The following is a 24,262-nucleotide window of genomic DNA, read 5'->3' as shown; positions in this document are numbered from 1 at the left end:
TTTTCTTTTTGGACTTGATCACTTATATTTGCCTTTTAGGCAACTCTTTTTTTGCTGTGTTTCTGTGTTTTTCTATTTTGTTAAATAATTCCTTTGTTTATAAACATTTCTTGTTTGCCCTTTTGTGCACAACCCAAGATTTAAGAATAATCCTCATCCTTGTGGGGCTTTGTACTATGTTTTGGAAGATGTCCTTATATTTAGAACTCTTAAAGCAGTTTTCCCCACTTTGGGCCTAGCCAGGTTGAACCCTGCAGATAGATACAGTATCTGGGGAAAGCTTGTCAGGAGTGAGCCTCTTCTGTGGTAACCGGTGAAGATCCTGACCTGCTTCATGGTTATTTTTAGAAGCCTCACACAATTTGTGACACCTAATCATAAAGCCCTGGCTGTGCCATAATAACCAAGAAGTTTTGTGTCATGATATCATCTTCCAGAGATTATTTAAGTTAGGCTTCTCCTACTGTCTGAGACTTTGGGTTAAAACTTAAAAAACTTGTGGTATTTGCAAGTGTTTTCTAAAGAGCTTAGGGTTTAAATCTTTGTTTTGCAAATATTTTACAGTTTGAGTTTCAATTAAGGTAAAGGGGTTTGTCAGTTTGGTTTATATAATTTCCTAACTTTTGAGTTTGTTTTTCATCTCCTGGTTGGTTGTTTTACTAAATCTTTTTTACTGTCTTTATCCAAAGCAGTACAACCGGTTCAACATACAAGATAAAGTGACCTTTACATTTTATATACTTTATGTAACTCAATGGTTTATTTAGTGAGCAGATGGATAACCAGGTAGTATCAAGATATATTATTGCTTGTTTAGTGACTGTGATTTTTGGATTTTGTTTTGGTTTTGATGCTTGTTTTTTGTGTACCTTTTCTGGACATCCTCAAACTTGTCTTTCATTTCCCCCACAATTAACTGCTTATGTTCTTTTCACCATCTTTAGTCCCTTAATTCATTCCAGGAAAGCATTTGCAGTGTTTTCTGGATAATTAAAGTCCCCTTTACTCTAATGTGCACAACTATGCTTGCATTATCTATACTAATAAAAGGCAAAGGCATCACTCACTGACTCACTCACTCACTCACTCACTGACTCATCACTAATTCTCCAACTTCCCGTGTAGGTAGAATGCTGAAATTTGGCAGGCTTATTCCTCACAGCTTACTTACAAAAGTTAAGCAGGTTTCATTTCAAAATTCCACACGTAACCATCATAATGGTCAACAACATCCGCCATGTTGATGTGGTGTTATGGGTCCACAGCTCGTGGAGAAAAGGCCATTGATTTTAAATAAATAATCACCGCACCCGAGGCGGCTTCGTGAGGGGCGTTGTGGTAGCGAGCAGCGGGGCAGTCGTCGATGTGGGCGTTTCTCACCGTGTGCACAGGTGAGGAACTGCCCACATTCGTGATTGCTCCCGTGGCTAATGCTGCAGCTGTGATGGCCCCTCACGTTTTTAAAAGAAGCGCAAGTCGGTTGGGGAGAGAGAGAATCGATTGGAGAGAAAGGAAAGGACGGAGGTTACAGGGAGCGTGGAAGCAAGCGGTGCAGGAGAGAGACGGACACGCGGAGCGTGGTGAGCGCGCGATCGGCGCTCGTGGGCAGCTGCGAGGAAGCTGGGTGTTGGGCCGACACCCAGGTGTTTGTAGATGTCACTCCCGCTGAGTGATCTGGTAGCGGGAGTGACAAGGTGAAAGCGACGGGCCGCAGAGAGGCCATGGAAAAGGCAGCGGAAGTCGGAGACTTGGTGATGGAATCCCCAACGTGGGCGACCTGGCCGTTGAGGGTAATCAAGTCTCGGGGACTGGGATGAGTGCCAGACCGAAGCCAGGGATCGGGAGGTCTCCAGTCTCGAGCGTGTGATGTAGGAGGGCAGCTGCAGAGAGCGTCTTGCCTGCTGCTAAGCCCGTACGGGATAAGCAGGTGAGACCATACAGAAAAGAAGCACCAAGCTTATTTGTTGTTGTTTTTAAAGACAGCTTCCTGATCATTTTAACCTCTCGATTTTAAGGATTGTTTTTCTATTAAGTTTTAACCCCCACGTGTTCTTTTAATGGATTATTTATTTTATTGAAGATCTGCACTATTTATTGGAACACTGTTTTTGTTGACTGTTTTTAATAAAAGCACTTTTGCACTTTTTACCTTCCCCTTGCTCAGATGCTTAATTTGCCTCCATTGACTAGCTCACTCGGCAACATTATCGACGGTGTTGGGTTCGAGTGCTTCCAATAGCAAAGGTAGTGTGGAGCCAGAACCCACATCGTCACATTTGGTGGCAGCGGTGGGATGAGCTAGCAGTGGAGGCCAGAAGAGGAGACAGAGCAGCAAGTGGGATTGGTAACTGACTTTGTATGGAAGGACCCACGTACCCAAGCCAGAGGAGGACATTTTTAAGAGACTGAGCTTTTTAAGTACATTTATTTATTGCTGTCATTTTGTCTTTTAAAGTTCTTATTCTTTTAATGTCCTGTTTTTATGAAGGGGGCTTGGGTTTTTTTGTTTTAGTGGGGTTTCAGTTTAGTGCTTTTATTGGTTTAGTGCAGTGTAGAGTGGCCGAGCTGTGGACCTGAGCTCCAGTTGCATTGGGTTGGCAGTGGTGTGGAGCCTTCCCATGCAACTGGAGTTTTATGGGGGGTGGAATGTGGTGTTATGGGTCCACAGCTCGTGGAGAAAAGGCCATTGATTTTAAATAAATAATCACCGCACCGAGGCGGCTTCGTGAGGGGGGCGTTGTTGTAGCGAGCCGCGGGGCAGTCGTCGATGTGGGCGTTTCTCACCGTGTGCACAGGTGAGGAACTGCCCACATTCGTGATTGCTCCCGTGGCTAATGCTGCAGCTGTGATGGCCCCTCACGTTTTTAAAAGAAGCGCAAGTCGGTTGGGGAGAGAGAGAGAATCGATTGGAGAGAAAGGAAAGGAGAGGACGGAGGTTACAGGGAGCGTGGAAGCAAGCGGTGCAGGAGAGACGGACCGCGGAGCGTGTGGTGAGCGCCTGATCGGCGCTCGTGGGCAGCTGCGAGGAAGCTGGGTGTTGGGCCGACACCCAGGTGTTTGTGTAGATGTCGCTCCCGCTGAGTGATCTGGTAGCGGGAGTGACAAGGAGAAAGCGACGGGCAGAGAGGCCATGGAAAAGGCAGCGGAAGTTGGGAGACTTGGTGATGGAATCCCCAACGTGGGCGACCTGGCCGTTGAGGGTAATCAAGTCTCGGGGACTGGGATGAGTGCCAGACCGAAGCCAGGGATCGGGAGGTCTCCAGTCTCGAGCGTGTGATGTAGGAGGGCAGCTGCAGAGAGCGTCTTGCCTGCTGCTAAGCCCGTACGGGATAAGCAGGTGAGACGCATACAGAAAAGAAGCACCAAGCTTATTTGTTGTTGTTTTTAAAGACAGCTTCCTGATCATTTTAACCTCTCGATTTTAAGGATTGTTTTTCTATTAAGTTTTAACCCCCACGTGTTCTTTTAATGGATTATTTATTTTATTGAAGATCTGCACTATTTATTGGAACACTGTTTTTGTTGACTGTTTTTAATAAAAGCACTTTTGCACTTTTTACCTTCCCCTTGCTCAGATGCTTAATTTGCCTCCATTGACTAGCTCACTCGGCAACATTATCGACGGTGTTGGGTTCGAGTGCTTCCAATAGCAAAGGGAGTGTGGAGCCAGAACCCACATCGTCACAGTTGAACTTTCTTATTTATGGCCCCATCTTCACGAAATTTGGTAGGCGGCTCCCTGCACTAACCGAAACCGATGTACGTACTTATTTTGGTGGTATGATGCCACTGTCGGCCGCCATATTGAACTTTCCAACGTCACAAATTCTCCAACTTTCCGTGTAGGTAGAAGGCTGAAATTTGGCAGGCTCATTCCTTACAGCTTACTTACAAAAGTTAAGCAGGTTTCATTTCGAAATTCTACGTGTAACGGTCATAATGGTCGACAACGTCCGCCATGTTGAACTTTCTTATTTCTGGCCCCATCTTCACGAAATTTGGTAGGCGGCTTCCCTGCGCTAACCGAAACCAATGTATGTACTTATTTTGGTGGTATGATGCCACTGTCAGCTGTCATATTGAACTTTTCAATGGTCTTTGTTACTTATGGGCCCATCTTCAAGAAATTTGGTACGCGGGTTCCCAACGCTAACTGAATCCTACTTACCTACATATATAAGTCCATAGCCTGCAGCTTGGTCACCATGTGAGGCGGCGTTGGGTCCCCCATCCCAACGCCTCCCACGTTGTTGGCTGCCTGCCTATATAAGGCCGTCCGTCGCTCTGGTCTCTACATTCCCTTCCTTGCTTCACCACAGGATTCACTTCTCCCTGCTGATAACTACAGCCTTTTTATTTAGTCCACGGCTTCTCTGCTGTTTTATTGATTGTTTATTACAATTATAGTTATTGCAGTTATTTTAGACTTACTTTACATTGTTCAGGTACCCATTTCCTTTATCATTCCAACCGTACCCCCATTAACATATCTATCGAGGTGATCACCATCGATCAAAGAACTGTCACTTACCGAGTGGTTTCCATGCCCGGAGATGGCACCTGCCTTTTCCATTCTCTTTGTTACATATTGCACGGCCATATCAGGCTCACTCTTGATATCCGGAGGAACATTGTGTCTTATGTATTGAATGACTGGGACAGGTTCAAGGTGTGGACGGATGACGGTACAGGAGATAATTATACTACACAGGAGCACTATAAGAGTGAAATGCTTAAGCCCTTCACCTATGGTTCTGCATGTGAGTTGATGGCTGCCGCTGAATTGTTCGGTTGTTGCTTTCAAGTGTACCGAAATGGCCAAATATTTTACACCTTTGGAGAACCGCCAATACCTCTTAAACATCTTAGATTCACAGGTGACGATTTCAGTAGTGGACACTTTGTTGTTTATGAATGTTTAAACTCTCAAAAGCTGGATGTGAAGTTATCGATTAAACTGGTTGTATGCTTACAACACTTGACAGATGCCGAATGTCACTTCAACACAAGTCTTGCAAATACTGGGCAAATATTATGAAAGCAGCAATCCGAGCTGTGACAGTTCAGACAAGATTACTTTTCACATGGCCAACTGTACGTTGCATCCTCAAGAGTAAGCTCAGCGCACAGCTTGGTCATATTACAACCGGAGGGCCGAACCGATAATGTGGTATACAAAGAGATCCTTAACAAATAATTATTGTTATATTTTCCCTCAGTTTAAAAAGGTTTAATTTTTAATCTTCTTAATAAAAATTTTAAGGCAGTACTTCGCCGTATTTTGCTACTTTGTATTTTGCTAGTTATTAATAAAAACAGTCATCTTAACACTATTACCTGCATTATGGTGTCTACAACACACTCCCATATCAGGTCTCTATTTTTGTTGCTTCCTATACGAACACAGATATACTCACTGCACTAAGGTAAGACTCAACTTTTAAGAAGACTTGGATTCAGACTTTCAGATTTTTGTGACTAGAGTAGCATAATTATTTGAGCCAATGTACATACAACTCCAGTTCACATATTTTATTTTTGATGCTGCTAGAATTAATGAAAGACATTTTTAATGAATTGTTAATGTTAACCTTGCCTGTCCTAAATGGTCCTGCCTCCAAACTCTAGTTTAAATAGTCCTTGACTATCCTATAAATACCACATGCCTTCCCAATAGATTAGTGGATCTCCAGTTAAAATGTGCACATCATGGTGCCCCAATGTTTTTAGGTCCATTTTCATCTTTTGTACACCTGGATTTGAGCCACTTTTTTAACTTCTGATCTTAACTTCTCATGTTTGCTCTTATGACAAACAGGCAAACCTTCAGGGAAAATAACTTCATCTCCTCAGCTTAGTACCTGGCTCTTAAAAAATGTATTACCTGAACTGGCAGCCTATATATACCTATTTCATATGTTCAAAACATACAATAAAAACTAGGTACTCTCCTGTTGTGATTAGGAGTCTGTCCACCTGTTCCCGGAGATCCCCCACTTGTGCACCAGAAAAGAAACACACCATAGAAGACGTTTCATCTATGGAGAAAACTTGAATTTCATTCCTCCTAAAAATTGAATCCCCCACTATCACTAGTTTCTTCTTTGTGGACATTGATCTTGAAGTGACCCATTATGGTTCTTCATTACTGCCTACCACCTCAGAATTATCAGAATTGCCGGACTTGTTGTAGTTGAGTCTCCTCCCATGTCGATTTAGTGGTGCAAAATATCTTTCCAAAGCATGCTTTATGAAGTACAATATCACCCAGTTTTCTAGTAAAGCCTAGACTAGTTACCATATTCAGCTTGACTTGTATTTGCTGCAGGATTCCTGAAAGTAAGCCTCAAAGAAGCCCAACATCATACAAGACTGGTATTGTTTTAGCTTCATCTTTAAAATTTATTTGGGTGATTGTGTAATACCTTTTAAAAATAAAGTCAAATTAAAAATGTTAAAGAACTATTATAGTTGTTTCAGATCTCCTTTAAACACCCATGTCTAATGTTAATTTCCTACTGCTACTCCCTCACTTCAGCTCTTTGCTGGGTATTTATCTATATGGAAGAACTTTTCCTTAGTCCTATTTGCTTCCTTATGTGACAGTCTCTTTGATACTTTTATTTTTACTTTCCTGGCCAGCTCTTTTGCCCATGATATATCTGGTTTAATGTTCTCCCTTCCTTAAATGTGCCCTTTACTCTCACTTTTGTGCTAGTGTGAATGGTCACTGGCATGAGTGTGATGTACCTGACATATCTATAGTAGCATTTAATTCCTTCTTTTCTCAAAAAAGTGGTAATGTATTTACCATTAGAGACTGCAAGACCAGTTAATGACTTTAGGCACCGTTCCTCTGTCTCTTATTCCTACCTGTGCTGCTCCAAGCTACTGCCATAATTGTCCCAGCACAAACTGCAAAGTTAAACACAAGCTCATTACACACATTAGTACTTCTCCTAAACAGCTGACAAAAACAGCCTCTGGTAAAGGTAAAAAAACTTGAAAAAGTATCATGTGACTCTTTTGTTTTAGAAACACATGCTGTGCTTAATTTAAAGTTAAATGTTGAGACAAAGTTCAGCTTTCAATGCAGCCAAAAAGGATGACAACATAGCATAATACACACTCCATATAACAGCAAAACAAATTTGACACCAATTCAATAATTCTCTAGAACTATTTGTGCCTCTTGAATAGTGTTAAGAATGTGGAATCTGTTGTATTTTTTATGTGTATTGGAACTTCTGACACTGTGGACTAATTTAAATTTCCTTGTTCAAGTAGCAATTGCTGCACTGTACTAGTTAATTAATTTACTTAAATCTGCAGGCTTTACATAGAAGTCCTGAATTCATAATCATTTCTATAAAGTGCCCTAATCAATCTTCCTCAACCTTTACTGTCTCACAACCCAGTTTTATTTTTTTAACACCCAGTTTTACCTTTTTAACTTTGTTGACAAGCTGTGGAGGGGTCCACCTTGGTAAACTTTGCAAGAACTGAAGAGTGGGTGAAGGGGCACCCCTATTTAGAAATATCCACAGATACAAATATGGATAAATCCCAAGTATCAAACATTTAGGTGACCCACCATGTCATGCTCCTGACAGCAGGCAACCGGTGACACAGTGATTGATCTCTGAGATACTCATTTTGACAGGTGGAAATTGATATGACCAACGAGGACATCATTCATGAAAAGAACATATGGATTGTAGTTTTATCTTCTTTTATTATTTTTTTTTACTTAAAGGTGGTAGAGGTTTAAGCATTTTGCTGGGGAAACAACTAAATGATTTAAAGGTGTCAAACAGCTGGGTGAATGTTCATAACAGAGCAAATCCATCCATCCATCCATTATCCAACCCATTATACCCTAACTACAGAGTCACGGGGGTCTGCTGGAGCCAGTACCAGCCAACACAGGGTGCAAGGCAGGAAACAAACCCCAGGCAGGGCACCAGCCCACTGCAGGAGCAAATCCAGAAACTGTAGTCAAAAAAGCATTTATGAACCTGAAATTTGTACATTAAAAACTGCTTTTATTCTTCAACACAAAGAGTGTTCAAAATGATTTTTTAAGAAGAGTTTAAATGAATAATTAACACAGTCAATTACTGTTAAATAAGGTGACAATTAAAACATCACCAATTGATGCACCATAGTGATGGAAAAGTCTCCATAGACTCAGGTATGATATCACCTTAATGACAACTTCAACAAACCCAAAGTACAAATGTGACAGTCACGTTTTGACTAATGAGCTGTGTCATGTGAAATTTTTCCTGTTTGACCATATGCACATTCATATGCATGCTACCCAATAATGTCATTTTAGCAAGTTATTGAAAATAAATAACAATGAAGTAAACAAACTAATGAAATTGCTTGAAGGATTAATTTCCAAAAGACAAACAAACAAAGTAAGATTTGAAAAATTATAGAAGGATCATTTCAAAGTTTATTACAAATCAAAATGGAATTTTACATATTGCAATCTATTACAAGTTATTTATTATATAACAAACTTTGGAATGTTACCAGACTTCTAAATATGTGCAGGCTTAAAACAACAATTAGAACAATAGATTTCTGTAAATCTTTTTCATTTTTGCTATTGTATTTAATTTAGCCCAAATCACTATATTCTAAATACATAAAACATTAAAATATATTCACAAAAATAAATAATTATATATATATATATATATATATACTGTATATTGTCACACACAAGTGAGTATTAGGAAGCTGTATGGACCAAGTGAAGGTAATTTCATGCCAGGCCAGGGGGTGGTGGGGTGCACTAAACCTTCTTCTGTTGTCTCTACAGATCAAACATGGGAAAACCTGCCTGATTCAACCTTGAAGACATCACTTTTGGTTCTGGTGCCTAGAAGGATGTAACTTCCGGTTCAGACACCCAGAAGAATGTCACTTCTACTTCTGCCATGTCTCTTCTGGTCCTGACCTTTAAAGCTGCCATGTTTGGAGCACTAAGGCAGTTCAACATGGAACTCGACCGGTACATATAGTGCTCTTTTCGTTTACCTATTTTGCAGTCAGGGACAATATATGGGTGGCTTCCCCAAACCTTTTTCCTGTTTTGAGGCTGGTTATTTTAACAGTGGCATAATCGGCAAGATAATGATCTCCTTTGGGAACTGGAAGCTGAACTAAACATATGCCAAAACACAGCCTCAAATCCTTCAACCAAAAAAGGGTCAGGTAGAAAAGTACCACTCCCAGTCGCCGATGTGGGGTCAGTTGACGTGTGTGCCAGGGCAATTGGGAGCACATTCCAACCCAGAACCCTTTAAAGGGGACCTGGGACTATAGGTAAGGGACCTACAGATGAGGGCCAAGTCCAGAAGGGAACATAACGAGAATTTATTATGGTCTGTCAAGAAAGGGGACTGCTCACAAAGTCCCCACAAAGAAAAAAAAACATTGAAAAAGCAGGCGAGGGAAATAATGAACTGGGAATACAACCCAGAAAAAACAATAAAAAGACAGGCATTTGCACTTCAGGCCAAAGTCAGGAGTTGGCTAAGGCCAAATCAAAACAGCACCCGACAAATATTGGAGCAGGTAGCCTGTGCTCTGCTGATACATGCCCTTCTGCCTGATATAGGCCAGCCGACCTGGGGACAATCAATTAATAGCATGGTCTCACTAGTGGAGATCATTGAGGATACGCTAGCGGAAACCTACTTGGGGGATCCAGAAAGGGACCCTTATGAACCTAGAAGGGTGTGCGTCCCTACTTTTGATTCCCCTTCTCACATTACGGCGCTCACTCCGGTAAAACCTAGTACACAGCAAAGGGCTTCACAAAGGGACAAGGGGGTCTGCGAAGGGATAAGGAGAGGGAGCAGTGTGCTCTAGCTACTCCTCTGGCCCTTGCGAGACTTGCAATCATAAATGGGCATAAAGTTACCTCTTTATTTGATTCTGGCAGTAACATTTCCATTGTTACTTACCACTTAGTATTGCCGTCACAATGGCTGAAAGTAAAGACCAGTCCAACCTGTATTCATAAAGACGTCCGTTATTATGAGTCTGTCACCTGTTATATCAGCCAAGACGGCATCTTGAAAAAGTTGGTGGTGGTGGTACACGATAATCCTCCATTTCCTGTGATACTGGGTAGAGACTGGTCAGACAATAAAAGCAGTATCACACTTGCTAGTACCACACAAGCAATAGGTCTAATCATGGATGCAGAAACAGTGTCCTCAGCTACCTCCACGCCGTGTACACAGCTGGAGGAGAGACAGAGTTCAGCCTCTAACAATGACGTGGAGACACCTAGGTCATCATCATGCGATACGTCATCATCAGGCGTGATCCTCTCATAAGTCTGCAGTTTCAATTTAGGCAGACCCTGGCTTCATCTAAAAGGGTGCAGTGGAATGATGACTCCCTTAAATTTGAAGATGGCCAACACACTACATCCCATGCCACAGAGTCCCCACTTTGTGTTAAATAATGACCTTTTGTATCGGGTGGCAGAACATGAGGGGGAGGTACAGTCCCTGTTGTTGGTACCATGGACTTACTAGCAACACGTCTGTGAACTAGCTTATACCTGAGACCCCATCTGGGTCCCAAGAAAACACTAGAACAGATTAAACTCCGCTTTTTTTGTCTGGGATTAATGAGGAGGTCTGCCATTTTTGCATGTACTGTCCGGAATGTCAATTGCGGCAGATTCACGGGAGGGACAGTGCTCCTCTAGTTCCATTACCCTTAATTGACATTCCATTTGAGCGAATCGGGGTTGACCTGGTGGGACCCTTAGAACTCTTGGCCATGGGACATAAATATATAATTTTCCTGGTAGATTATGCTACCTAATATCCTGAAGCTGTTCCATTATGCTCAGTGACATCGAAAGCTATCGCACAGGAGTTGGTAGAGGTGTTTGTATGAGTTGGCATCTCTAAAGAAATCCTGACAGATCAAGGGACACCTTTTACCTCGGAGACATTCAGGGAGATGGCCAGGTTACTAAAAATAAAACATTTAAAGACCTTGTTATATCATCCTCAAACTGATGGTCTAGTCGAGAGGTTTAATCAAACTCTCAAACAGATGCCATGCAAGGTAGTCAATGAGGATGGAAAGAATTGGGATCAGCTTCTCCCACTCATCTTTTTTGCATATCAGGAAGTCCCACAAGACTCCACAGGGTTCTCACCCTTTGAATTATTATATGGACAACAACCCAGAGGTATACTGAATATCTTAAAGAAGGGTTAGGATGAGGAGGATCCTATCCTCTACAAATATACTTTAGTTTATCGCGCAAAAATGAGACCTATTCTAAAATCACATATGGAGAAGGTGCAAGCAACCCAGGTCCATTGCTATAACCTTGGTACATCTCTTTGGGAGTTCCACCTGGGGGATCGAGTCATGGTATTAGTTGCAATAGTTGCTACCTCACTTTCCAAATTACTGGCACATTGGCAAGGCCCATATGAGGTTAAGGAGAGGAAGGAACTGGTCGATAATTTTGTTAAACAACAAAATCGTTGACACAGGAAAGGAAAGGGACCCCGATTCCTCCTCCAGACATTCTCACTTACTCTTTGCTCATAAATTAAACCTTAACTTCGGTGAAAATCTGATTTACCTACAATGACAGGAGCTCAAAGCAGTTATTCTGTCTGTACCGGAGGTAGTGAGTGAGAAGCCCGGTGAACCTCTCTGGTTGTGCAATATATAGTGATGAAACCCAGGGTAATAGTCAGAGAACGCCCATATCCACTTTATGAAGAAAAAAAGGCAGAAGTGGAACTGGAGATCAAACAAATACTGGAACTATGCGTGATAGAGGGGAGTTATAGTCCCTGGTCCAGACCTATTGTATTGGTCTGAAATCCTGACAGGAGTTGAAGGTTTTGCAATGACTTCCATTGGCTTAACCAAGTCTCCCAATGTGACGCGTATCCAGTGCCGTGAGTGGAGGACCTCCTCGAGTGGCTAGGAGAAGCCAAATTTTTGATTACCCTTGATATGACAAAGGGATACTGGCAAGTTCCCTTAATGGACTCCGCAAGGGAAAAGACTCCTAGCGGACATTGGCAGTATTGTATTCTTCCATTTGAATTACATTGAGAACCTGTGACCTTCCAACAGACTGCTCTGTGCTCATAATTTGTATAGTGCTGCCTATTTGGATGACATTGTCATCTTGAAGGAGCACCTACAGCGGGTTCAAGCTGTATTATGGTCACTAGTGAGAGCCGGTCTTTGTATTAATCAAAAAAAAAAGCTACTTTGGAATAGTCAAATCCAAATATTTAGGTTACCTAGTGGACCGGGGTATAGTCAAACCACAATGCTCCAAAACAGATGCCATATTGAATTAGCCCTGTTTGATGACCAAGAGGCAGGTACAGGCCTTTCTCAGCTAAGCAGGCTACTATCGCCGCTTTGTACCCTTGACCAGTTTTACAAAGAAGGGGAAACCAAATCATGTGGTATGGGATAAACAACAGAAGTTGCAATTACCAACCTAAAACATGCTCTTTCGTCAGCTCCAGCTTTGAAAGCACCTTATTTTTTTGTATCTTTCAACCTCCAGATGGACGCTCCAGACACAGGTCTTGGAGCCCTGCTGAACCAAAGTGTCCACGGAATGGAACACCCCGTTTATGTACCTGGCTCGGAAACTGTTGGACCATGAAACTAGGTATGCAGCAGTGGAGCGGGAAGCTTTAGCAATTAAATGGGAGATTATAATTACTGAGCTGAGGTACTACCTTAAGGAACATGAGTTCACCCTGGTAACGGATCATGCACCTTTACAGTGGATGGCTTTACACAGAAACTCAAAACATGAGTCATCAGGTGGTTTTTGGAACTACAGTCATATAAGTTTTTGTTTGTTTATCACCGAGGTGTACTGCAGGCCAATGCTGATGCCCTTTACTGGATCCATGACCTCACGGACAGGTACGCCCTACCCGATGGGTCTTGGCTTTGGGCACACACACGTCAGTAGGAGGAAGTTACTCCAATTACTCTAGTTTCCTCCCACAGTCCGAGGACTTGCAGGTTAGGTGACCTGGCTAGTGATCTGTCTATGTATTGTTCTTAACTTGTGCCTAAAGCTTGCTGGAATGAATGGGTTAAGAAAATGGGTAGATGGATTGATTAGAGACAACATATGCATCCAAAACTCCCATTCCAAAATTAGCTGAGATAAATTAAAGAGAAAAGGAAAGGTAATTATTTGGTAGTTAGCTATGTATAAGCAATGAGTCTTCAGCCATTATTTAAGTGTTAACACAAAAAATTCTTCACTTACAGTATATTGTATAACAGTATGGAATATTATAAAACACAAGCAAAAAAGTATACGTATCAGGGTGAAATACAACACATTTGTTTAATTAATTATGCTATCAAATGTATAAGTGTATGTAGTAGTTTAACATTTTGTTAAGGACTAGCTGTTTAATTAATTATGCTACCAAATGCATAAGTGTATGTAGTAGTTTAACATTTTGTTAAGGACTAGCTGCACTTATCTGTCAAATACAGGTAACAATATAAGTGTAAAAATAATGTTCCTCCTGCGCCTCTCCTCGGCATCCTCAGGGGTCTTAACATCTGTAGATCGTGTTCTCGTAAAACCTGCTTCTCAGACTGTCATTTTTTTCCACCTTGCTCGCCTCCTGTACACTTTTTGACTGCCACTAATGGTGGAGGGGTCCAAATTACCTGCTGTGTTAACATCTAAACTTACTACTGTATATTTGAAGGTTGTACCTTGTTAGTATTTAATAACCCAGTATCACTCAATATTTAGTTTGTTTTTAGTTGAAATGTTCCATTTGAAATTCTTTTTTGTAAAAATTAAAAAATAAATAATCACATTATTACAATCAGGAATTGAACTTCATACCCCTAAAGTATCATGTCATCATTCCCAGCACTGAGCTACCAAAGCCGAACTCACCAATCAAATTGCTCCATGGGAGTGGACACATACATACTGTATTATCCAAACCGCTATATAGAGGATGTTTGTATGTGTGTAAATGAGACAGACAGAGAGAAAAAGAGAAAAGAGAGATCAAGTAGTTAAACAGTTGCACCTATGATACTTGCTTCATTGGTTTAATCCATTGTCCCTTGGCATGTGGCCATCAGAAAGCTTCAAGAAGTATGACGGATACTGGTTTGGATTGGCTCATGGAGTTGGAGAAAAGTGAGTTTAATGGCGCTGTCTCTGACTGCAAGTGAGTGGTTTTAGGTGGAGCTGTCAACATGAATATTCTAATTCCAGTTAATCTCCAAGATAAAACTCTCAGTGCTTCCACTTGCAAGGATGATGTCAGCATGACAGTGCCTCTCAGTTTCCAATCTCCTCAGCTCCACCCTAGTATGACTCCAATGAGTGTGTATGCAATGAACATGATAGAGAAACAAGTTGCATGGAACTAGTATTGAAAGAATGCAGCAGCAGCATTGAAAGGCAGCCAAGGAAAGAGATTGCCTGTAGTAAATAGCCACTGAAATGCTGAGTTTATGCAGATCCTCCAACAGCAGAGGAAGATGATCATCATGTCAGAGAGACAAGAAGTTTCAAGCGCCTACACAGATGGGCCACCTGAAATTAGGATCTGAGTGCTGCTGTGCAGCGGGCGATGCCTCAGCACCACATCAGTTCTAATCCCCAAAAGACCTGACCCCATTGGCTCTCTGATGATTTCGACTCTTCCGGTGATGGGGCTCCTGAGAGCTTTCCCTCACCCCCTTCATGATGCGAGCCACCTTCCTATGGGCAGCTGCAGCAAAGGTACTTCCATGGAGATCTAAAAAGAGTCCTTTTTATCTTCTCACAGCTGTGTGAAGTTTTTTTTTACGATGACTGGAGTACAATACAATGTTCCATCTAATATACTAATAGGATCTTAATGGATAAATCATACCTTGTGTAGAATCTTTTTACTGCTGCTCCCATCAGGTAGATGATTTCAATCATTTAAATGTAATAATTTGTGATTTAAGATCTGTTTCTTCACAACTTCTGGGAGTCTGATCAAAAATTAATGTGCCACCAATCATCCTATGCCTGTTAATGTGCTTTGTGTCTTGTATGACATTCAAATTATCATGATTATGTTTTTGTTTGCATTACTGAACTTTTTTATGATTTGTACTGTGAATATACTGTTGTATTTAGTATCATTTATTACTGACTTGGTTCTGTATTTATATTTTGTATGTTAACGTCAGTTATCTGTAGGAAAACTGTACCAACAACGGTTTCAAATAGCTTTGATTATGAGGCATAAGATTTCTCATTCTGTTCTATTTACAATTACTGCATCCAGTGCCTTTTATATATTTACAGATATTCTATTAAAGTCTCACCAAAAGAGATTAGGACACCCTGATATTATAGTGGCTATACATCTTCTCTTTCATGATTTCTGCATCTCGGGGTCTAGTGCTATGCCTGGATACTGGCTGTGTTGAGTTTGTATGTTCTCCCTGTGTCTCTGTGAGTTTTCCACTTTTCCTTTCACATCACCAAACGTTGTACAGGTTACCTTATCTGGAAATTACAAACAGACCTAAATGTGAGTTTGAATGAATGCAAAGGTAGACATACAACCAAATGGGGCTGGCATTCACTCCCAAGAAGTGTGGTGCTCATCTGATGACCCTAAGAAGGTTCTGAGGGCCCACACTACAAAGCTCTGTTAAGAAGTGGACTTCTGAAGGTGCAATTTCTTACTGTCCATCTCATATAAAGAACTTCCCTGGTAGTGAGATGGTAGCAATAAACTCATTGTATTTCATATATGGTTATTGAAAAATTAATTCTAAGCCTAAATAACTTTAGAAAACTTGCAATTTCATGAGTCTAAAACTTGTACAGTCATGCAGTTTTCTAAGTAATCCATCCTAAGTCAATTAAAAAATTGGGAGTGGTCTCCCCTAGACTTTCCATACACTCAGATATGGGGATGAATATTTGAGGAGTAGACTGCTATAATGATTAAATTTTTATATTATGAACATTAAAGAACCATCAACAACAAAACAAATCAAATTACTAATATATTGAACAATTATTATAAAAGTAAAGTTGAATAAATCGGATTCTAAAGCTGTATGAATAAAAGGTAAAGTACCACTTCCGGTTAGCGGTAATAGCCCAAAAGTTGATAGAAATCTACGTTTTGTGCTTAATACTTGTATGCAAAATTTGGTTGACATAAGTAAAATCGTTCTCAAGTTATCGTCCTTACATACATAAACACACACACACACACACACAGGCATAATTCCAAAAATGGTATTTTCGGACGCAGGTGTCTAAAAACATCGAGATTCATCAAAATCTCGAAATGGAATTTTTGGAGGATTCCAATACTTTCCCTATACTTCTTATACGATAAAGTCAGGGAAGTCTAAAACGTCGAGATTCATCAAAATCTCGACATCGAATTTTTGGAGGATTATAATATTTTCCCTATACTTCGTATACGAGAAAGCAAAAAAAAGAGGACGAGCGTATCGTTTCTTAGCTGCAGGGTGTATTCTAGTCTCTCAAACAACTGTACACGACAAGCTCATCTGCAGTCCTAAGCGTCTGGTCTGATTTTGATTTGGATGCGATTCTGAGCTCCTGCTTTACTCCTTTAACATATCCGCCCATCCATTCCTCTCTCTCCTTCTTTCTCTCTCACTCGCTCTTATAGGGCGCAGTACCACTCGGCGCCTCTTGGAGACCACGGGGCAAAGCACAGAGTTGGAGTTGGGAAAGCGTTGATCACTTTGAGCTGTGTACCTAAGAAAAAACCCTGAAGACTTTGCTGCGGAAGTCCCGTTGAAAAGAAAGTGTATAAGGACGGGACAGGAGAAACATGTTCTGCAGAAATCAAAGCAGCAGAGCGACGGTAGCCAGAGGCTCCGCACTGGAGATGGAAATAAAGCGAGGAAAGTTCCGCAGGAGCGTTTACTTAGACACGCTGCAGGTAGGCATTGGGTTGGAAAAGGGAAATCGGGCGCCTCGTGCTGTCATCTGTGATCCGGGCTGTACGCTTCATACATATAACTGTTGCCGTCGGATTTCTTCGTTAACTGTGCCCCAGGCGAATGTTGAGGTCTGATCTGAAAAGCGTCAAGTCCGAGCAAAGGGAGATACTGTATGTAGTGGGTGAGATGAGGACGTGCCTCGAGCGGGCACGTCTGTATCATCAGGAAGTAGTGAGATGCCGTACCTAAATAGATCGAGAAGACCGCAATAATTGATTCATACAAGATAGAAATTGTGTATTTTAAGTTGGGAGTGGATTTAATTTCTGAGATGAGAGGATGATGTTTGTAGGGAGTGGAAAAAAAATCAAAGCATAAGCAAATGATTTTGTGAAACATCAGTGACTCTGTAGACTTAAATCGAAAACGACCTTAAACAATATCGTAATCAAGTGGGTTAGATGTGCGAAAGAGTGGTTGAGGACTACCTTTGTAGTCACCATATGCCTTGCGTGGGTATGCTGTAGATCGGTATGCATTTTTGTGGATGCGGGGGACCTTGCGACGGGGTGGATAGGGGGCGGTTTCGAGCGTCCAATGTAAAGAGTTTGCTGAGAGCTATGCGCTTCGCCCCCTTCCCAGGGTTTGTGTAAAAGAAAAACAGGATGTCTTCCTGTGTCCGCTACTCAAGCCCAGTATAAACACTATGTGGTACTGGTTAAAACCTGTTCTTCATTGCAGTTGCAGCCAAAAAGGCGCTTGTCGACCCGAGACCTCGTTCATATCTTAGGAGTAACTTTTGGTTCATTTCGTTTTGGACAGTTTCATGAGGGGAGATGCTCACGCTGTTGCAGCCCCTCGGATGTTTGCTTTTGATGTCAGTCATCGGGCTGTTTGTGATATTTGTGCATTTATTACTGTGTATTACAATTTCTCTCAACACGTTCAAGCTCACAGAACTGCTGCTTAATAAGTGATTATAAAACCTTTATGGAAATATTTAATGGTTATATAAATGTTTACACACCCTGATGTTCAAAAGGCATTACAGGTAGACAGAGAGGTAGATATATCCAGTCTGTAATGTGTAAAGTAGGTGACAGCATATGACAGTATGTACTTTCTGACACCAGAAAAGAGAAAGTCTTTTGAATTTTCTAGGATTCCAAGATGAAATCCATTAGGTACACAACTGTAATAATTAAAAAAAAAAAAAATCTCATTTGTGATCATGTATTGCTGTCTTATCAAATATGACTTTCTCAAATGTGATTTTAATCCCAAGCCACCCCTCATGTTATTGTGCCTAAGTTACCAGGTAAGAGAATGTTAATAATTTCAGGTAGTCACACTTTCCTGATTTAACACCTTATTTCTAGTGAAGTAATTTTCTAATTTCTATTCCAAGTTCTTAGGAGTTGCTAAATTTATTAAAGCACAGAGAGACCCACAATTACACCAAGTAGGATTGGCATTTCAGTCTGCTTGATGCTAGACCAAGAGTTGGCAAGCTGAAGGGAAAAGCAGTGTAACCCATACAGCACCTAGAGGCTGCCAAATGGCAACAAAGGGGGAGGTACCTCATCTGAAGCCGTATGCGCCTTAAACCAAGGGTGCTCAGATCTGGTCCTGGAGGTCCACAATAGGTGCAGCTTTGCAGACCTTTGTGGTAAAATATTTGATAGTATTTTTTATTCTGCAACATTTTCATATTGTAGATTTTTAATTTCTGGTGATATTTTCTGCAGTACTAGGGTGTTGTACCATTTTAGCCATTGTGAATGTAGTGAGAATTCAAGCTAAATGACACCTTTTATTGGCTAACTAAAAAGATTACAATATGCAATATTCAAGGCAACTTAGGCCCCTTCTTCAGGCAAGATGATTTTCCTAATGATTTATGGCCTAGATTAGATTAGTAATTACTTTTTCCTCTTCTGTTGCTTTTCATATATTTCATGATGAACATGCACAGGTGTAAATGGGACTAAATTATATGGTGACCTGCTGGTTCCTTTGTGATTTGCATTTTTTTGCTAATTGGCAGTTGATTAAGAAAACAAGAAGCAGTTAAAAATAGTCACTGCAGCTGTTTAAGGCTAAAAGAAGCAACTAAGAGTTGGGGCTTTTAGCAAGTGACTTAACTAACATGAAGCCCAAAAACATTGCTTGAGCAACACTTCTGTTTAAGAGATTGGGTTGGAACAAAAACCTGCAGCAACTGTAACTTCCCAGGCTCAAACATGACTGCTCCTGCCCATTAGCAGTGCTGTCTGGGCTTTGGCGCTCTTTTCCAAATTTCTGTCAGTATTAAAATTGCATGCTGCAGAATTATTAAGGCAATATGGTCTTGTTGTCTTAGTGTTACCAGATTTTACATCAAAGTATAACAATAATGTGCTCATTTAATTTAAAAGAAAAGGTAAATTCTTACAATAAGAAAACATTTTATCATTTCCATGCCTTCATTATTTTTATTTTGTTGCATTCCTTTCATTTAAAATCTGAGCAAGCTTTTGTTTTTACTCTGTCTGGATTAGTTCCACATTGACTGGTTGTGCTTGCCAGGACTGAGTGGATTGTAATGGGGGAGCAGGTTTGCAGTGTAATTCTTGAACACAAGACTCAGGCTTACTTTGATGTGCTAAATCCATGTGCGTCAGAGACATATTTAATAAGGAGTCTGCTAATAATGCTGTGACCTGCAAGCAGTCTGCTTTAACAAGCAGTCTATTATTCTGTAATGCACAAGATGACTGATTTAATGTAATTTGTTAATGGACTGTAAAGAAAAAGAATACTGTAGAATGCCTATTGTATTGAGGTTGTGTACAGTATATTTTCCTTTTTTGTAAGTCAAATATGGATTTTGAACTCAATATTTGATGGATTTTAAGTTCATAAGGGAAGGTATTGACCTTCAAGGAAAGATATAGAATGTAAATTGTATGCTAACATTATATTTAAAGTAACCCAATAAGTTTATTTATTCTTTATCTGCATATATGCAGTCATCTGCTAAGGGATTTGCAGACCCCTGAGGATATGAGTGAATTAGTTATTCATTGGGAAGTTGGTAGTAATACGTTCAGTTACCTTAAGACCTATTTTAAAATGTAAGGAGGTAGAAGTGGGTTTAGTCTTGTACAATTTATTGCATCTAAGGAAAGAGACTGGAGAGTGTGGCCAGAAAACCTAACAATGAAAGGAAGCGGTCTTTCATCTGTTAAATTAAATGTTTGTAGGATAACTCTAAAGTTAGCTTTAGCTTGTTCTTCTGTACTGATATAAGTAGCATCAGGGGCTAATCTTACCTTATTATGGGTTACAAGTGAGTGTTTAATAAAGGGCAATGAGCCTATGAACATTGTACTATGAAAAACTCCTTGTTCAGCAATGCTTTATTGTGTAAAGAGAATGTTAGCAAAGTAATGCATTGCAGATTTGAGGAGCTATTTTACTTATGCAGTGTTAACTTGACCTGTCCAAACTTAGTGAAAAATGACTATTATTGTTAGGTCAAACATGTAATTATCTGAATCCTGTATCTGTGTGGAGTGCTGTCTTGGATGGATTATAAAATGAGCATAAATAATCAGCCAGCCAGTCTGTCAGCCATGTTGTGTACAGAATGCACAATCACAAGGTGCTTTGCCAAGCAAACAAGAGTACACACACATGATACTAGTTCTAGTTTTAGGAGCAGTGAGAGAATAGTGAGAGAATAAAGTTACCAGAATAAATATTAAGACACATAACTTTTGAAGTGTACTTTGTATGTGACAGCTGATGAAGCTTCATCAACAGACCTTTAGAGAGAATTCCCTGAAAGAGTGACATGGCTAAAGGAGTTTTGCCTAATAAGATTAGTAATCATTAGGATAATAGAGTATTATTTCTTCCCAGTTTCTGATGACATGAGGCACAAGTGATGGTGTAAGCATAGTTGCTCCAATGCCTACTGAGTGTATGCCTCTTCATCTAAAAGGTTAAGTGACATGGACGCATGTGCCTTATAAAAAGACGGGAACATCTGTCTCAGCATAACTAAGTGATATGTTAACTACAGATGATTACAAAGCAATTTTTTTTTGCACCTTAAGTGACAGTATTAATTCAGGGAAAATGTAAATGGTGGATATCTGAATATGTCGGGTAATCTGATGAACGGAAAGGACATGGAGCCTTTGGAGAGTGTTGTCTATTGATCAGACTTTTATTTATATCACCTTGGTGCAATGGAGAAAATAATTTCTGAAAATTGTCATTTTTTTGTGTTTTGGTGTTTCCCTTTGAGGTGTAATGTTAAGATGCTTTACAAACTAGTTTGTTGGGCTTCTAGTAAATAGCACTGTGTTATAACAAATGCTGATAAGGATAATAGCAATTGGAGAAGATTATTAGATTACTTTGGAGCAGTTTAGGTAAACTGTTGGTAGTTCCCATAGTGTCTTTCTGCTTCTCTGTACCTCCTGCATGTATTACAATATACAGTGGTCCAGATCTAATTATGCAATTTTCATTACGCTATAACTTATTAAGTTTATTACATAGAAAATCACCTGAAAAATCCTGGACCATTGAGAAGTGTGCGAACTGACAACATGAAGAATCGTCTTTGCGCCGAACTGGAATCGTCCCCGCATAAATCAAAGTCATCCAGGCGATCTGGATCTGCATAGTTAGATCTGGACCACCCTATAGTAAGGGGTTCCAGAGCTTTTAGTGTGTCCTTCAGTACTTGTATTTGTGAAACAAGAGCTGTGTTCACTTATTTACAGATAAGTCCATTCAGTGTTGGTTTTGACTCTGCCAAAGGTGCATCTTGTCTGCTGTAATGTTTAAAAATTTCATGAGGTTATGAAATTTGGGAACCTAAGGACATCATTTCTGAGGGGTATATATGATATTGCCTCTTTGTCCTACTCAAACTGTAATATTTGGAGCACCCTAAAACAATTCACAGGTGAATGTAATGAAGTCACAATAAAAATTAACACTTCCAAGATTCATTTTAAGGACACTCTCTGGAAAAAAGAATGTCTTATCTCTACAGGTAAAGGGTGAGCATCTGCCAGAGTGGGAAGAGTTCAAGAACCCTGGAGTCTTATTCATGACAAATGAAAGAGGTGATTGTGAGACTGACAGATCGAACATTTTGGAGACAGTGCACAAAACCATAATGATAAAGCAGGAGCTTTTTGGATGGAAGCTTTCAATTTTCCAGTCAATCTACATTCCCATCTTCACCAATGGTCACCAACTATATAGTCACCAGTATGGAGTGATGACTCTGAGGCTAAGGATCTGTGCTGGTATTCAGAAGGTTGTTGATTTGAATCCCGTTACTTCCTAAAGGGACTATACTCCACAGGGCCCTTGAGCAAGACCTTTAAACTGCAGTTGCTCTAGGGGCTCTGTACAATAGCTGACCCTGCATCCTGACCTCAAGGGGTATGCGATAACTACATTTCGTTGTACCTGTACGATGACAATAAAGTTTAATCTTTTTTTTTTTTTAGTAATTAAAAGAACGAAAACAATAAGATTGTGGGTACGAGTGGCTGAAATGAGGTTCCTGTGGTTTTTTCTATATGACAAGATGAGGAACTCAAAATAAAAGAGCTGCTTCTCCAGATCAAGAGGAGCCAGTTGAGATGGGATGAGCATTTAGTTAGGATGCCCGCTGTATCTTTAAACTACATTTAAGAATTCCTCAAGAAATGCTAGTGAGTTTACTATGGGTAGGGTGGCTTAAGGCATGTTTATACTCTGGAGCAGACAGCTGCAGATGCGGTCGCATACAATGGATGCACATGCTAGTCCGTTTATGTTTTAGGCATTCGGAGTGCGTCACTGCACAGTTATGGAATTCCCTGGCTTTTTCCCTAAATGTTTTTCTTTGCATTTATATATCCAATTTGCAGATATTAACATTTCTGCCTGGACAGACTTTCATTTTTACCCAAGGTCTGGATGATTTCCTCGTAATGAATTTGTTCACATTTGGCTATCAATGTATGCTTTTGATGTTGGATTGTATAGATGTGGGTAGCACTAATTTACTTCACAAACCTGTTCCTCAAGTGTGCCTCATGCGTACTTGAATGAATGTATAACCTCTAATGAAGATAGTGAGCTGAAATGTAAACCTGTGAATATGGAACTATGAGGAGGCAATGCTAGCCAGTAACTTATTGTGGCATCCTCTTGTATGGTCTAGGGGCTCTTATATACTAAGTTAAACACATAGACACATAGTTAAAAAGGCTGAGATTTGCTGAAGGCCAAAATATGGAAATACTTAAAAAAAAAAAAAAATCAAAATGATCTTGAGACAGTGTTGCATATTATTTGGATCTATAGTTAGAATCTGGGCTGTTCCTTTTTTTTGTGTTTGCTAGCGGCCTTCCTCCCACAGTCCGATTAAATGCTGCTTGGTCTGGCTAATGATGTCAAATTGAATCAGTGCTTTATGTGGAGAATATCTGTGTCAGTGTGTGCACTGCTGTGGATTTGTTTCTGGTTCATTGTGTGATCTGGCAATTTTTTTTTTTTTGTTTTGTGGGTAGCCAGTATTGCTTCTGCATACATCAAAGTGAAAGTTACTCTGTTCTTGCAGCCTAGGGCAGTTGACCCTTATTGTACTTTGTGTCTAATGGGGATGAAAAAAGTTAAAAAAGCTAGCCTTGCTTATGGGTTGCTGAAGGAATTAATGACTCTCCCACGTTACATGTGGATAAATTTACTGTGACACAGCCGCAGATGGCACAAGCTAGTATGGAAAATGGTTGTGTGGGAATGTTGGCTGTCTTGGCTTCCTTCAATATTGCAGATGTATTCAGAGAAACGATGCTGGTAACTAAGCTGGGAAGGAAATTATTACAAACTCCTTCACAGTAGATTTTGTTGTTTTGTCAGAAAATATGATGATGTATTTTTGCAATACATAAAAAGTTTGTAAGGATAAACACAGCAAAGGAGAAGGATTTAAATCGAGAGGTTAAAGGGACTCAAGATTCCAGTAGACTGCTGGTGTTTGTCAAATATACATTCATAGTAGGTTGTGTGCTACATCTCTTGTACTGTACAGAAATTAAGACTTTGCTCTCCTCTCAGATCATAGTGTGGGAACTGGAAGCAGCTAATCATGTGGTCAGCGCCATATCATGTTTGAATCAGACATTACACTGATTTCTTCCCTCTATTTTCTCTCTCTCTCTCTCTCTCTCTCTCTCTGATTTGGGTG

The 24,262-nt window shown here is 40.3% G+C and overlaps 1 protein-coding gene across 3 annotated transcripts in view; it reads left to right on the top strand.

The window, feature by feature from the left end:
- The first annotated feature begins 16,767 nt into the window (after positions 1 to 16,767).
- The window catches only part of LOC120532746 (rhotekin-like), a 244,501-nt gene continuing 237,006 nt past the window's right edge, over positions 16,768 to 24,262 (top strand). For 2 of the 3 annotated variants that reach the window (XM_039759086.1, XM_039759092.1), the window contains exon 1: positions 16,902 to 17,012. In XM_039759086.1, coding sequence (XP_039615020.1) covers positions 16,902 to 17,012 — 111 coding nt within the window. Of the gene's footprint in view, positions 17,013 to 24,262 lie in introns of all 3 variants that reach the window. The other variant, XM_039759087.1, reaches the window with a different exon arrangement.

The sequence above is a fragment of the Polypterus senegalus genome, chromosome 7 (assembly GCF_016835505.1).
Source record: "Polypterus senegalus isolate Bchr_013 chromosome 7, ASM1683550v1, whole genome shotgun sequence".
Classification (NCBI taxonomy): Eukaryota; Metazoa; Chordata; class Cladistia; order Polypteriformes; family Polypteridae; genus Polypterus; species Polypterus senegalus.
The sequence above is the reverse complement of the archived record's forward strand: the minus strand, read 5'-3'. Positions and strand labels throughout refer to the sequence as shown.